Genomic DNA, 15,598 nt, shown 5'->3' with positions numbered 1-15,598 from the left:
TCTGTTTGTGCAAATGCCGTGCAATGACAGACTGACAGTTCTAATAAATTTATTTTGATCTTAAAAAATTATATTAAAAACATTGAAAAAAGGTTTACATACAAAGTGTTTAATGCTTTACTTATAATTTCAATTTTAATTTGACACCCCATGGACTAATGCGCTGTTGTTTTAAGCATAATTTCTATGAACATTTTGATCACCCTAAAATATGATGCTATATTTTTTAATTGCAATTGTTGTCTGTGAAGTGTAAGCACTTTTTGCTTCTCAACATTGTCTTACAATCTGAAGTGAGCATTGAGTTACAATATTCCTTGTAGAACATGTAACAACTGAAGTAAGTATTGAGTTACAATATTCCTTGTAGATCATAAAACAACTGAAGTGAGCATTGAGTTACAATATTCCTTGTAGAACATGTAACAACTGAAGTCAGTATTGAGTTACAATATTCCTTGTAGATCATATAACAACTGAAGTGAGCATTGAGTTACAATATTCCTTGTAGAACATGTAACAACTGAAGTCAGTATTGAGTTACAATATTCCTTGTAGATCATATAACAACTGAAGTGAGCATTGAGTTACAATATTCCTTGTAGAACATGTAACAACTGAAGTCAGTATTGAGTTACAATATTCCTTGTAGATCATATAACAACTGAGGTGAGCATTGAGTTACAATATTCCTTGTAGAACATGTAACAACTGAAGTCAGTATTGAGTTACAATATTCCTTGTAGATCATATAACAACTGAAGTGAGCATTGAGTTACAATATTCCTTGTAGATCATATAACAACTGAAGTGAGCATTGAGTTACAATATTCCTTGTAGATCATATAACAACTGAAGTGAGAATTGAGTTACAATATTCCTTGTAGATCATATAACAACTGAAGTGAGCATTTAGTTACAATATTCATTGTAGATCATGTAAGAACTCAAGTGAGCATTGTGTAACAATATTCCTTGTAGATCATGTAACAACTGAAGTGATTATTGAGTTACAATATTCCTTGTAGATCATGTAACAACTGAAGTGAGCATTGAGTTACATTATTCTTTGTTGATCATGTACCAACTGAAGTGAGTAACACACAGTCTGTTCAGGTTTTATTCTGTTTGCTGCTTATCAGTATTGAAGGGTTAAAATTGAAACTTGGATCTACAAAGAAAAGCCTTTAATTAAATTTAACTTTTAGGGACTACAAATACGTCAAAATACGTATCTAAGTGATATAGAGAATAACAGGTTACTGCCTGATCTTTTTGTAATATATCAGGCAAGGCTTAGAATAATATAACGGCGAGGCTTGCCGATCCGTTATTTTATTCGTGCTGACCCTGATATATTACAAAAAGATCAGGCAGTAACCTTTTTTTCTGTTTATCATACCTCTACATCCCCAATTTTAAAGAAATAATGAAAAAATCGCTAAAAAGCTGCAGTTTTAGCAGCAAAATATATGACTTTTGTCGTATGACCTGTTAATAATGAGGTCATGAGCACGCGCGCTTAATATTTGTAAAAAATGTTTTCGCTGTATGTGTTACATTTTGTATTAAAAACATATTACATCTTGATATGAAATTGATTGTTTTGTTGATTCTGATTCGATTTTACTAAAAATAATTATTAGTTTATAGTTGATTCCAAGTAATATGACCATCCTCTACACATGACTGATATAAGAACTTCCTGTTGACCATGATATAAAAAAATATATCAGGCAACATTATATCAGACAGATATCAATGCGGTGGTATGATAAAAAGGTTTAACAGACATATATTTTTCTTAAAACTTCTTTGTAGAAAACCTGACATGGCCATGTTTGCTAAGTGAGGTCCATGAAATCAATACCAGCTCTTGGCAGACCATTGATCTGACTTATCTGACACTGATGGCCACTTGTTACTTAGATTTTACTGCTCCATAAATTTCTTTTGTTGCCTGACATAAATTGTTCCTGATTATACTCTTCAAACAGAGTTTGTTTTTATGAGGCAAGCTTTGACATGCTTGGGCTAATATTGCCTATCCATACCGAGTCTGTGTTATTGCAAAGAAATATCCCTTTACCGCTCAAATAACCATTTGTTGTCCCTTAACACATCAAATAAATTTAGAGAACTTTTTTTAATGGATTCAAATGTTAAAGGTGTCATTTCAAACATTTCAAATCTGATGAGCAGCAAACAGCATAAAACCTAAAAAGACGGCAATCTACTCGCAGGCTGTCCTGGTATTATGCTGATTGTTTACAGACATTGTTGAATTGCTTCTCAGTGAGAAAGGCTTATTGTCCCCTACCGGTTTCACCTGAGGGGACTTATGGTTTGCACTCTGTCTGTCTGTCTGTCTGTCTGTGGCTCTAGAGTCTGTCTTTCACACTTTTCTGGATCCTGCGATAACTTTAAAAGTTCTTAATATTTTTTCATGAAATTTGAAACATGGATAGATGGCAATATGGACATTATGCATGTCATTTCATTTTGTTCCTACGTCAAAAATTATGGTTGCTATGGCAACAAATAGACTAGAAATACTGCTGAAAATGGTGGTTTTCTGGATCCTGTGATAACTTAAAAAGTTCTTAATATTTTTTCATGAAATTTGCAACATGGATAGATGGCAATATGGACATTATACACGTCATTTCATTTTGTTCCTACGTTAAAAATTGTGGTTGCTATGGCAACCAAAAAATAATAATAATCTGAAAATGGTGGAATTTCTGACAAATTTTGGAGCCGGTAGGGGACCATATTGCTTGACAATAGCCTTGTTTTCTCTGGACCTTTCTTTCTGCTGCACTCCAGTTAAGCTTATAGTCAGAACTGAAATAATGTTAATGGTAAAGTAAAATGAATACTTAGCAAATAGATATATGATAATTTGCAAAGGCACAGCAAATATATAGTTATATACTATGGTATTAACTCGATATAACATATGTCAGAAATAAAATTCCTGATTGTTATCCCCACGCTTTTTGAAAAAGGTGGGGATATTGTGGTTATCTCTGCCGTCCGTCCGTCTGTCCTGGCCACTATCTCCTTCTACACTTATAGCTTTCGAACCTTGAAACTTACACACATGGTAGCTATGAGCATATGAGCGACCCTGCACTATTTGGAATTTTGATCTAAAAGTTATGGGGGTTGGGGTGGGGCCATGTCAGAGATTTTCACTAATTTTTTTATGTTATTTTACATTAACTTCTTCATTTCTACACTGTTCAAATTGATACTGAACATCTCTTATAATAATACAGTCAATCTCAACTATGCATGGCACCATTACCAACCCTGGGGCGCCCCCTGGGTCAAACATGCGGCGTGGGGATATGTGTCGTCTTCTGCCGTGCCATATTTCTAGTTTAATTGGTACCTTTCTTCAAAAAGGTAAGTAATTAAAAGGCCTGCTTCTTTAATACATAAGAGCCCAGAGTTTCATGCAACTGTTGAATCTGAATTTCACAACGCTTTAGTTTCCATGTACAGATGTAATTATGATGTAAGTGTGTATGGCATGTGTTCCTGATGGAAGAGTTGTCATAGTAACTGTCAATGGAAACAAAGCCTTTTATTTGGAGAGAATTTAATGACTGTACATTTCCTATGTAGAAGCCAGCAAATTACAGAGATTGCTGGCAAATGTGTGTTTGATTTGGCAAGGAATTTGAAGAGAACAAATATGGTCTTGTTTGGAAATATGGCTGTACAATGGTTATAGAAGAACTGATGATTTTTTTTTGTCGTGGCCCTCTTCTTCCATATTTAAGCCTTGCTCTGGGAAAATGGTGCTCAAAGCATGTCGATAAAGTGTTGTCCCAGAATAGCCTGTGCAGTGTGCATAGGCTTATCTAAGAAGACACTTCGCTGTTTAGAAATTTTCATTTAAAGGAAGTCTCTTATTAACAAAAATCCACTCTAGGCGGAAAGTGTTTTCCCTGATTAGCCTGCCTAGACGGCACAGCTAAAGGACTTTCTCAGCTGAGGTCCTTATTATATAGAGAATGTTTGAACCATAAAATCTTTTTGATTAAAGTAATCAGTTCTAATGACTGGTCAACAGTTTATTTCACATATATGTTTATATATTGTTACATATGTGGTAGACAAAACATGTAGATGAACATTTAGTATGGATTTGCATGTAAAACATACTCAAAGAAGGTATATGTATTCAGAGTAATTGAGAGATTCAATTAAGATCCCTTTATGACAGATACATAGACAATGTAACATACATAACATTTGAGCGCGTCATGCAAAAAGGGTCTTGTGCAATATACAGCCAGCGTACCTTTAGACCAAACCCATACAACCTCCTGAGTCTGGTCAGGGGCTGTGCTGCCCCCTATAAAGCCACGAAAGATTTTGCAGTCTCATTAGCAGACAGGGACTGACTTAACGCATTTATGCCGAGTGGACTCTCCCATCCTTCTAAATTAGATAAATTTATTTCCAAAATTAGGGATGTCTAGTATATTTATTTCTATATTTAGAATATTTCTTACAGAAATTCCTTTAAGCAAACAGCACAGACCCTGATGAGATGCTGCATCATGCGGCGTCTCATCTGGGTCTACGCTGTTTGCCAAGGCCTTTTTTCTAGATGCTAGACATAAATGGGTTAAAAAAATACTGTACAGATGTGTAGACTTAGTCTCTAGTTAGGCTGACCGCATATAGCAATTTAGACCATTTGTTGCATGCCACAACTCATGTATGACATACCATTGATACCTACAAATTGGACCATGTTGCAGATAGATTTCCTTATGTCATCTCTGCATTTTCCCTAAAACACAATTTGTTGATGCCACACATCGAAACAATTTTGTCTAATGTTAGAAAATAATGACAAGTTTGCAACCCATAATTTCTAAATAAAGCAATCGATACACATTTAAATCAAACAAATTACGAAACAATGTTGCTCGCTTATAATTATTGTCTTTCAGTTAAACACATTGGTTCACATAGGTAAATGTCATTCATCATTTCAACCAACAAATGACATGTATTTCAATTAATATCTTTTTCCTTTGATAACCTACACTTACCAGACTTATGGATGCACTTATAACATGAGAATACAAGACCAAAGCACTAACATTCATTTGCCCTATGCCCGTCTTATGAAAGAGTTACAGATATGAATGAGCCTTGATCTGGCAAAATGGGGCTTAATGAATTTGCTTAAAGTATTGTTCCAGATTAGCCTGTGCAGTCTACACTGTCTAATATGGATGACACTTTCCAGTTTAATTAGATTTTTGCTGAGAAGAGATTTCCTTTAAATGAAAAATACAAACAAGCAGAAAGTTTTGTCCCTGACTGCACAGCCTTAACCCTTTGCATGCTGGGAAATTGGTCGTCTGCTAAAATGTCGTCTGCAGAATTTCTAAAATTAGCATTTTCTTCGATTTTTTTCAAAGAATACTATCAGAATAGCAAACAGTTTGGATCCTGATGAGACGCCATGTTTTGTGGCATCTCATCTGGATCCAAACTGTTTGCAAAGGCCTTTAAAATTCAGCTCCAGCGCTTTAAGGGTTAACTAGAACTAATGCACCTGCACAAATGGATGACTGCAGAGCATGACTCATGTGAGTTATTTTTGTTGTAAAACATAGAAACTGATGCTGGGCATTGTTTATTCTTTGAATATTGTATTGCAATATTAGAAATGTTACCTTTGACAAGACAGGCTATCGAGCTTTAATCTAAATGTAACAATTATAACACAATTATTTCACAGCTATAACACAGTTATTTCGCCACTATAACACAGTTACAGGGGTTTTTCAAGCCATTTTGGGAATAGGAATCTGGTCTAATTGGGATATTTTAAATCAATAAAATGGCAAATTTGGGAATTTTTTTATTAACAAAATAGACCAAAATCATGTGGATTTTTTTATCAACAAATATTGACACATCAGGACAGTTTTTTAAAAAGGGATTTTTTTACAATTTCAGTTGGGATCAGGTCCATTTGCTGTGGGATTGGGTCGGTTTTACGGTCTTTTTTAAATAGCAGAAACCCCCTGAGATATTATGCCACTTTAACACAACTATTTCACCTCAGTAGCACAGTTACTTCACCACTATAGCAGAGTTATTTTGCCACTGTAAAACAGTTATTTTAATCACCATAAAAAGTTATCTTACCACTATAACACAGTTATCTCACCACTATAACACAGTTATCTCACCACTATAATACGTTATCTCACCACTATAACTCAGTTATCTCACCACTATAACACAGTTATCACACCACTATAACACAGTTATCTCACTTATATAGCACAGTTATCTCACCACTATAACACAGTTATCTCACCACTATAACACAGTTATCTCACTTCTATAACACAGTTATCTCACCACTATAACACAGTTATTTTCTCACTGAGTGTGGATTGGTTGTCATCATCTGTCAAAACTGTTTCGGTAATAAACAATGGTGCAGAAAGCGCTGCCATATTTGCTTGGTTAACAATACCAGACGCGATGCTGTATTGTCGCGTTTGATTTTTCCTCCGGCTTTCCATGTACGTGTCTACACGAGCTTTCAGCAATCCAAATACAGCGAGAATCACGTAGAGGGCAGGAATGGTAAACATGACCCAGATTGGAATAACAGACGCTATATTTGCATCGGGTTGATTGAGCGAGAATCGCAGCGCTGCTAAAACTATCAGACAATTCAGACTAGACGTCTCCACCGCTATAGTTTTGCAAAAATTTGATTTTTGTTTGAAAATTATGGAAAGTACTGACCCCACTAGCACTCCGCACAGAGGTAACAACATTGCCGCCACTATGGTCCAGTTGTTCACCGCCTCGAACACGTACATGTTTATATACACCCCGACGGTAATGTACAAAATGGTGGTCAATAGAAGCAACGGTTTTATAAACCACGTAAGAAGGGCTTCAGCGATGTTCGGTTTAAACCGGTTAATGACCAGTCCAGCGGTGTAGGCAAAGAAGGTGGAGGCAAGCCAGATCTCGAAGTTGTAGATGGGGATGATTTTGGAGCCTTCCGTCTGCTGGAAGTATTGACCGAGGACAAAGATCCAAAGTGGCGCCGTACCTGGAATGAAGGCGTAAAATGGATTCAAAGAACAGACGTAGTCATAATATTAGCGTTACTCTGGTAAAACTTGGATTAAAGCATGTGCGTAAAGGGTCGTCCCAGATTAGCCCATTTTCAGCATAGACTTCATTATCAGTTTGAAGGGACTTTCTAAAAATAAAAAAATTACAAAAGCGGAAAGTGTCGACTGCACATGCTTATATTATACAAGGCTCTACACACATGCATTTGGTGCAGGTTTCCAGAACCAAGCTCGTATTGTGCTAGAAATTAGTAAAACCCATATGTGTGGCGTAATGTTACAAAGGAAATTGCATTTACAGACTATAAAAGTTATGATGCCCTTTTACTGCAGGATTTATAATAAGCTATCAAGGTGATCCACAAGAAATTCTGGTTTATTGTCCGATTTGGTTGGAAAATTAATAATATAAATAACTGATGTTTTTTCAAAACCCTTCCACTTAAGTTGTTTGATGTAATAAAATTACAATGCAGATTAGGTAAGTTTGTATGAAGAGCATTTGTTTTTATTGTTTCTTAACTGTTTTATTAGGCAATTATCCTTATCCTTTTAATTTAAACAGCCCCATCAACAAGCTATAAAGTTAATCCTGCACAAATAATTCAGGTTTATTTAGTGCAAACTTAAGATTTTTATTCCAATATTATATAAACTGTTGTTTATTGGCTTGAAGAGATTTCATGAATCATAAATGACAGGGGGGTGTCAGATCATGTTTCATGAAAATCTGATTGATGGAAGTTGAGGAAAGCCTCTGAATAATACAATATTTATTAGAGTGATGTCCCTTAGGTGTTTGTGATCAAACCAGGATTTGAATGTTCAATAATTGTTGTTAATAATGCAGTTTGTCATGTCGAGAATGAAGATTGTTTTTGAAACAAACATGGTAGTACCTTTATTACCCTTGTAACAAGTTGCAAAAACTGAATCAAGGTCAGATAACAAAGAAAAAACTTATCATTCATAACAGTTTATTTAATACATTAATTTTATAATATATTTTATTATCAATGACTATATAAAAAACAAGCAAAATTATTTTGAATTAAAAAATGAAAAAACAGTTTTATTAATTGTGTTTCAAAAGTTACATCCATGTATATTCATTTATTATATAGTATTGAAAAATAGATATTGAATGGTACGAATTTAAAATTGCAGTTCCCTGCAAGTGTATCAACTCAAATCAGCACATGCAATAGCAATTTGAAAGGAACATAACACAATATTAACCCTTTCAGTGCGGGAACTGGATTTTAAAGGCCTTTGCAAACAGTTTGGATCCAGATGAGACGCCACAGAACGCGGCGTCTCATCAGGATCCAAACTGTTTGCTATTCTGATAGTATTCTTTGAAAAAAAATGAAGAAAATGCTTATTTTAGAAATTTAGCAGACAACATTTAGCAGATGACAAATTTCCCAGCATGCAAAGGGTCAAAGTTGTTGTAAGGGAGCAAGTACAGACAAACTTCAGCATTAAATCTTGAATATTCATTTTAAATGAATTTTTATAATAGCAGTAATTTTTTATTTATTTAAATTAATTATATGCAGTATAAGTCAAGTTTCAAAAGAATAAGTCTCATTGAAAGTGACCTAATAATGTAGCATCTTTTTTTAAATTCTTTATGGCAAAACCAAGCAAATAAGATTAAATCAATTTAAGGTGTAATTTTTTTTTCACCTGAGCTGTGAAGGATTTTTGACACCTACAACACCCGTCCATGAAAGTACAAACATTGATAAAGAAAAGTGTGAACTTGGTTATTTAAGTTTTGAAAGCTATTCTTCGCGCCAACTGTGGGGACCCTAGACATCTGTGTGTCAAGGAAATATTATAATAGGATGGCTTATAGAAATAATTTTGTTTCGCAAATAGTGCCTGCAATTATTATGCAGCCATCGGCATATACTTGACGCATTAACGCGTCTTACAATAGTTGCTTTTCGATTACGATTTTCCATCTTGCAGGAAGGTGACAGCAGTCAGGCGATGGCTAATAGAAATAATTTTGTTTCGCAAATAGTGCCTGCAATTATTATGCAGCCATCGGCATATACTTGACGCATTAACGCGTCTTACAATAGTTGCTTTTCGATTACGATTTTCCATCTTGCAGGAAGGTGACAGCAGTCAGGCGTTATCAAAAAGTAATTTAGATGATGCAACAAATAGCATCATTAATACACTTTACTATTACAGAGCACATTTAAGTGCAAAAATATTGGGGTGATAAAAATTAGACATGTTTTCTTTTTTTTGACTTGCGTGTCGAGATTGAATCATGGGGTCATACATATATGGCATTTCTCATATGCTGATCTGTTTTAACCCTGTACCTCTTAGATACGTATATTTTGACGCATTTTCAGTCCGTTAAAAAGTTAAATTTAATTAAAGACCTTTCTTACTGGATTCAATTTTTAATGCTTCATTTCCAACCCTAAGATACTGGTGAGCAGTAAACAGCATAAAATCTTAACAGACTGCAAGTTTTTCGCAGGCTGTTCTGGTTCAATGCTGGTTTCATACAGCCATTTTATATTTGCTTCTGAGTGAGAAAGGGTTATTATGCCTTACCTAGCATGGTAACGGTGCTGATCAGGTTCATAGTGAGGCTGAGGGGCAGGTCGGCGTTGCTGATGATGACAGCCACGTGTCCGAGCCCTCCCCCGGGCACGCACGCCACGCACAGCAGGCCAAACCTCACGTTCTTCTCCAGCGGTAGAATCATCGCAAGGCCAAAGGCAAGCTGTCAGGATATTAGAAAATAGAATTTATAATAGAAGGCACATGGTACCTTTTTGCACCAATGGGGCAAATTATGTGGCAATTTTGAAAAAATAGAAAGTAGAATTGTACTGGGTGAGAGGCAAACTGTTAGGAGAAAAGAAAGTAGAATTTATATCTGGCAATGTCTGGAGAATAGAAAGTGCATAATTAGGTGTTGAGCTTTAGTAAGCTGTCGGGGAATAGAAAGTAGAATTTATATCTGGCAATGCTTGGAGAATAGAAATGGCATAATTAGGTGTTGAGCTTTAGTAAGCTGTTGGGGACTAGAAAGTAGAATTTATATCTGGCAATGTTTGTAGAATTGAAAGTGCATATTTAGGTGTTTAGCTTTAGTAAGCTGTTGGGAGAATAGAAAGAAGAATTTATATCTGGCAATGCTTAGAGAATAGAAAGTGTATATTTAGGTGTTGAGCTTTTGTAAGCTGTTGGGGACTAGAAAGTAGAATTTATATCTGGCAATTTTTGGAGAATACAAAGGACATTTTTAGGTGTTGAGCTTTTGTAAGCTATTTGGAGATTATATATATATTTATATATAGAATGTAGAATTTATATCTGGCAATGTTTGGAGAATAGAAAGTGCATTTTTAGGTGTTGAGCTATTGTAAGTTGTTGGGAGAATAGAAAGTAGAATTTATGTCTGGCTGCATGTTTGGAGACTAGATTGTAGAATTCTATTGGTTGGGCTAAGGCAAGCTGTTGGTAGAAAAGCTCCTTAACCCTTTGCATGCTGGGAAATTTGTCGTCTGCTAAAATGTTGTCTGCTGACTTTGTAAAATTAGCATTTTCTTCGATTTTTTTCAAAGAATACTATCAAAATAGCAAACAGTTTGGATCCTGATGAGACGCCACGTTTTGTGGCGTCTCATCTGGATCCAAACTGTTTGCAAAGGCCTTCAAAATTCGGTTCCAGCACTGAAAGAGTTAAGCAGAGGAAAGCTGTTTGGAAAATAGAAAGTAGAATTTATATCTGGCATTGTTGGGAGAATAGAAAGTAGAATTTATATCTGCCAATTATGGGGGAATATAAAGTAGAATTTATATCTGGCAATATTTTAAGAGAAGAATCGAATTTGTAATTGTAAATATTTGGAGATTTTTATGAAGTGGAATTATGTTGACAAATTCATGAGAACTATGTTGTGCTTTCATTTTAAGCTGCCCGAAGCCAATCTCGCGTTTGGTAGTAAATATTCAGATTTTGTAGCCAGAAATTCACAAGGAATCTATTGTGACTCAAAAAAATAAAAACGAGAATCATGTCTTTGGCGTTGAATCTATGTTACCAGACCACATCTAGCGTTGAAATTTTTGTTATTGCTATAAAGAACATGGATTTTTTGCTCGGCTGTTTTCGGAGAAAACCTGAGGTATTGTCATAGCCAGCTTGTCGTCCACCGTCCGCCATGCTAAAACCTTAAGGTTGACTCTTTAACTAAGTGCTTCCACCTGCAACATTGAAACTTCATATGTAGCTGCACCTTAATGAGTTCTACACGCCGCACCCATTTTTGGGTCACTAGGTCAAAGGTCAAGGTCACTGTGACCTCTAACATTCTTCTGACAAGCTTTTATTTATTCAAAATTGCATCTGCAGCCAAGCAAAACATGGCACTGGCTATGTGGTGCTCTTGTTTATGTGTTAACTTTCTTTTTCAAAACATTGTACAAAATATTTGTTGATTTTGAGTGTTTATGAGCTTTAAAGTAAAATAATAGGGAGAAAGACACATGAAACTTACACCTTATCAAAGATATAGCAGAACAAGAGTAGGTGGGTTTTCTTAAATATTAAATGCAAAGAAAAGTTGTTGTTTAGCAGTTAGTCTGAGTATAACAGAACCTTCTTTGCACTACATAATTATATGTCATATGAAGTTTGTCATAAAACTTTCTACACCGGAATATACTTCCATCAAAGTAGGACAATGCCTAGAAATCTTTCAATTTTCTCTGACTGGAACATTGCAATATTACAATGGAAACATGGTCTATTATCTAGGGATGTAATAAGCTGATGAAAATTGTAGTGGGTTGTTGTTACAATGTCTTGGATTGCAGGCTTGCATGCTACTGGTATTTGCATTCAGTTGAATTTGTGAGGATTTATTCCTCATAGAAAACAATGTTGTTCTATGGCCTGTTCCACAAAAAAAACAACAGTATATTTGCCAGTATAATCCAAAGACAAACATTAGTCTGAATCCTTTTTTGTGTGGACAATAAGAATTTATTAGCACTGAGCAAGTAAATATCATGTTGTACAATTTTCTGAATAATGTTTAGGCTTTTTTTTTCTTATGTCTCCTAAAAGTGCAATAAATTATAAGAAATCTGTTGAAAATATTAATGCCAAAATGTTGTGGGCATTGAGCAGATAAATAAAACTGAAACAGTTTTGACTGAGATTTTCTCATGCTGTTGAAAATGTGCATTAGATTTTATCATAGGGTTTTCAAGATAAGAATTGTCAGAATAAAATGCCATTGAGAAACCAAACAATAGTTTATAGCTGCATGTTGTATTTTGATTCTTGTGTGACCTGTTGTCGAAATATATATATTGGGAATTCCTTGTTGTTTGCAGATATAAAAAGTTTTTACAACTATTTATTTGTCCAAATGATATGTATTTACCTTTAAGCAAATCATTTGGAAATGCAACGTCTTTGTACTATACATTAAATATTCTTTACCATTGATCATTCAATCATGTGAATGTTTTTTATGCACCCGAATTGAATGATGGGGGTTATATTGTTTTTGGCCTGTCTGTCTGTCATTGCATGTGTGTGTGTGTTTGTCACTAAACTTAAACCTTGGTCATAACTTTTGCAATATTGAAGATAGCAACTTGATATTTGGCATGCATGTGTATCTCATAGAGCTGCACATTGTGAGGGGTGAAAGGTCAAGGTCATCCTTCAAGGTCAAAGATCAAATATATGGCTTCAAAGCAGCGCAATAGGGGGCATTGTCAGAGGGGGTAATCACGTGATAGTCAAGATGGCGACGTCCATACAGAGACAGTTATTTTTCGCGGTTTTATACCCTTAATTACTTCTGTTTATTTGTTAAATGACGCTCACTTTCCAGTCATATCAGTAAAAGGGTGATTAGCGTTTATTTCGTATTTAAATTCGCTTTATATCTCGACTTTACTCCCCGCAAATTTTCTCAGTGGAGCCTTAATTAGGTCATCCCGCTAAGAAATTTAGTACCGAGTAAAGTTAAGATACATGTTTATTGCGAATATTACTATGAAATAAAAGCCAGTAACTTTCTTCCTAATATGGCTGGAAAGTGAGCGGAGTAAATCATAATAATAAAAGTAATAAAGGGTATAAAACGACGAAAAATACGTGCATTGGCATGGATGTCGCCATCTTGTCTGTCACGTGATTACCCCCTCTGATTGTGTTTCTGACAAATACATCTCTTGTTTTGTCAATAGTTTTTAGTTTACTTCAGTTCTGGCACAAGAATTGTGCACGATAATCCTTCAAAGGCAGTGTTTTTCACCGATTCGGATATTGGTCGGTCTCTTTGGATTGGGTAAAATCATGTTGATTGGTCTAAAAGAGGGATTTTTTTTTGTTGGTTGCTAACAAATACTTTAAAATTGAGAGTAAAAGTGTTTTAAATATAATATTTACTAAGGTTCACTTAGAGAAAGGTATTATAAGGGAAATGAACAAAATAAAAAAAAGTTTTTTTGAAATATTTATTTGGGAATTTTAGGCTGTTATTTGGGAAAGAAATCTAATTTGTGTGATTGGGACTGGGAGATATGGCCAAAATTTGACTAAAAAAAGGACTGACAGGTTTAGTAATTCAAGGCATTAGCAAATTGGACTAAATACATAATAATGGCAAGTTATTTGAGGGCAGCAAAAATCTGCAGTGAACATATTTGTTATGTTAAGTATCAGTACCGGTAAACACTATGTGGGTTAGGGTGTTACATGATGGGCTGTAGATGGAATAGTGATGGATGAGGAACAGTCTGGAAAGGCATTATGGCCAGACAATGTGCTCAGTGATATATCAAGCTAGCTTTACAAATATTCATGGAGAAATTTGTTATTAATTATGCTGGTGGCATCTACTGATATAAGCGATTGGCAAGTCTGTTAGTTTGTCTGAGGTAAATCCAAAGTGACACGTTTTTTTTTGCATAAATACAAATATGCTTCCTACAAAGCTTTGATACTTGCATGGATGATGTCAACCCACCCACCTCACATGACCTCACTTTGACCAAGAAATCAATAGGTCTTTTTATAAGGCTGGGGGACGGGAGCCAAGCCTATAATCAAAAAGGCTTAAAAAATAGAGCATGAAAATAATATTTTGGGATAACGTTCATGTGCTGATTTGGGGAATTCCAGGGGTAAGTTTCATTTTAGGGGATAATTGTATGAGTTTAATGATTTTTTTATGGGATGTAGAAGTTATTCACTTACAGCTATTAATATAAAGAAGCCCTGATTGGTATACTTTTAAAACTATATAAGACGTATACAAATAGATCAATAAATCAATACAATTAAAGCTTCGACAGGGGAAATCTGCATTTATTAGAAGCAGCATTTTGTTTAATGTTTTTTTTTCTCACTCCATGCTCCTCCATTAAAATCTTAAAGATTAGCAGTTTGTAATCGGTTCCTTTGCACCAGTTATTTGTTTATAGCGCAATGTCGGGTAATTCCGACAGTCGTCTAATTTCGACACTTTTCACAGTATTTATCAGACCAGTCTTAAATCATCATCATCCCGTATGATTTCGTTGTAAAATGTGACGTAGTTGGTGTTGTGACGTCACAAGATAACATCTCTCTATCAAACGTCTCGCTAATTGCATGTAAGTGAGTCATTTAAAATACGTACATTGTATTACTTAGAGAATTTTTATAGCGTTATGAGCTTCGCTAAGGGAGGTTACATAATTGTCAATTACGTCCCTTTCAGGATTTCGCTGTATTTCTGGTATTTGTACAAGTTCTAGTATAAAATTTGTTTCACTTGACCTGTATTTGTGTTTGAATAGTGCAAATCGTTTGTTAAACTATGATTTGTGGGGTGTCGAAATTATCCTCCGATTTTATACGATGGTGGGTAATTCCGACACTCCAAATGTTTTCAAGCATTCCCAGCGCATATGGAAAGATAGATTCGTTGAATAAAATTACTCTTAAAAGTCTTTAAATAGTTGACGCAGCTTATTGAATATTATATTTAGCTCTCTCTATATCTTTTCAAGCAGATTGTATAAAATTAGAGCTATTTAAAGATTGTGAAGGTTATTGATTAATGAAAATGTATTTTTTTTACTTAATTATATCGTTAATTGGATCACCTGTGATCACCTCGGATGCTGCGCAACCACCGTTAACACCTGTCTGCAAGGGTCATTCACGCGTTTTAAATGTACATGTACAAAAGAAAATCATATACATGTGTACTACATGTAGATGTTATAAGTATGTGCACACGTATGCACTTAAATTTGTACAGTACATAACGTCGGAAACGTAAATAAAGCGTTTAGATGATCAATACTATTAACTCTTAATGGCAATGCCAAATATATCGCGAGATATTTCAACTTTAGTTGAAATTCACAACGAAACTTTTAATGGAAATCAA

General features: G+C 34.9%; 2 protein-coding genes across 4 annotated transcripts in view; one reads left to right on the top strand and one right to left on the bottom strand.

Annotated features, from left to right (window-relative positions):
* The window catches only part of LOC127880801 (trafficking protein particle complex subunit 13-like), a 122,059-nt gene that overhangs the window by 8,682 nt on the left and 97,779 nt on the right, over positions 1 to 15,598 (top strand). The window lies entirely within an intron of this gene.
* LOC127880797 (sodium/bile acid cotransporter 5-like) overlaps positions 5,888 to 15,598 on the bottom strand; it is a 65,039-nt gene continuing 55,328 nt past the window's right edge. Inside the window, exons 3-4 of the mRNA XM_052428230.1 lie at positions 9,738 to 9,909; positions 5,888 to 7,123 (exon numbers count right to left, since the gene is read on the bottom strand). Coding sequence (XP_052284190.1) covers positions 6,414 to 7,123; positions 9,738 to 9,909 — 882 coding nt within the window. The 3' untranslated portion in view covers positions 5,888 to 6,413. The remainder of the gene's footprint in view (positions 7,124 to 9,737; positions 9,910 to 15,598) is intronic.

This window comes from Dreissena polymorpha, chromosome 5, assembly GCF_020536995.1.
Source record: "Dreissena polymorpha isolate Duluth1 chromosome 5, UMN_Dpol_1.0, whole genome shotgun sequence".
NCBI lineage: Eukaryota > Metazoa > Mollusca > Bivalvia > Myida > Dreissenidae > Dreissena > Dreissena polymorpha.
Note: the sequence above shows the minus strand (reverse complement) of the source record. Positions and strands in the feature narration are given on the sequence as shown.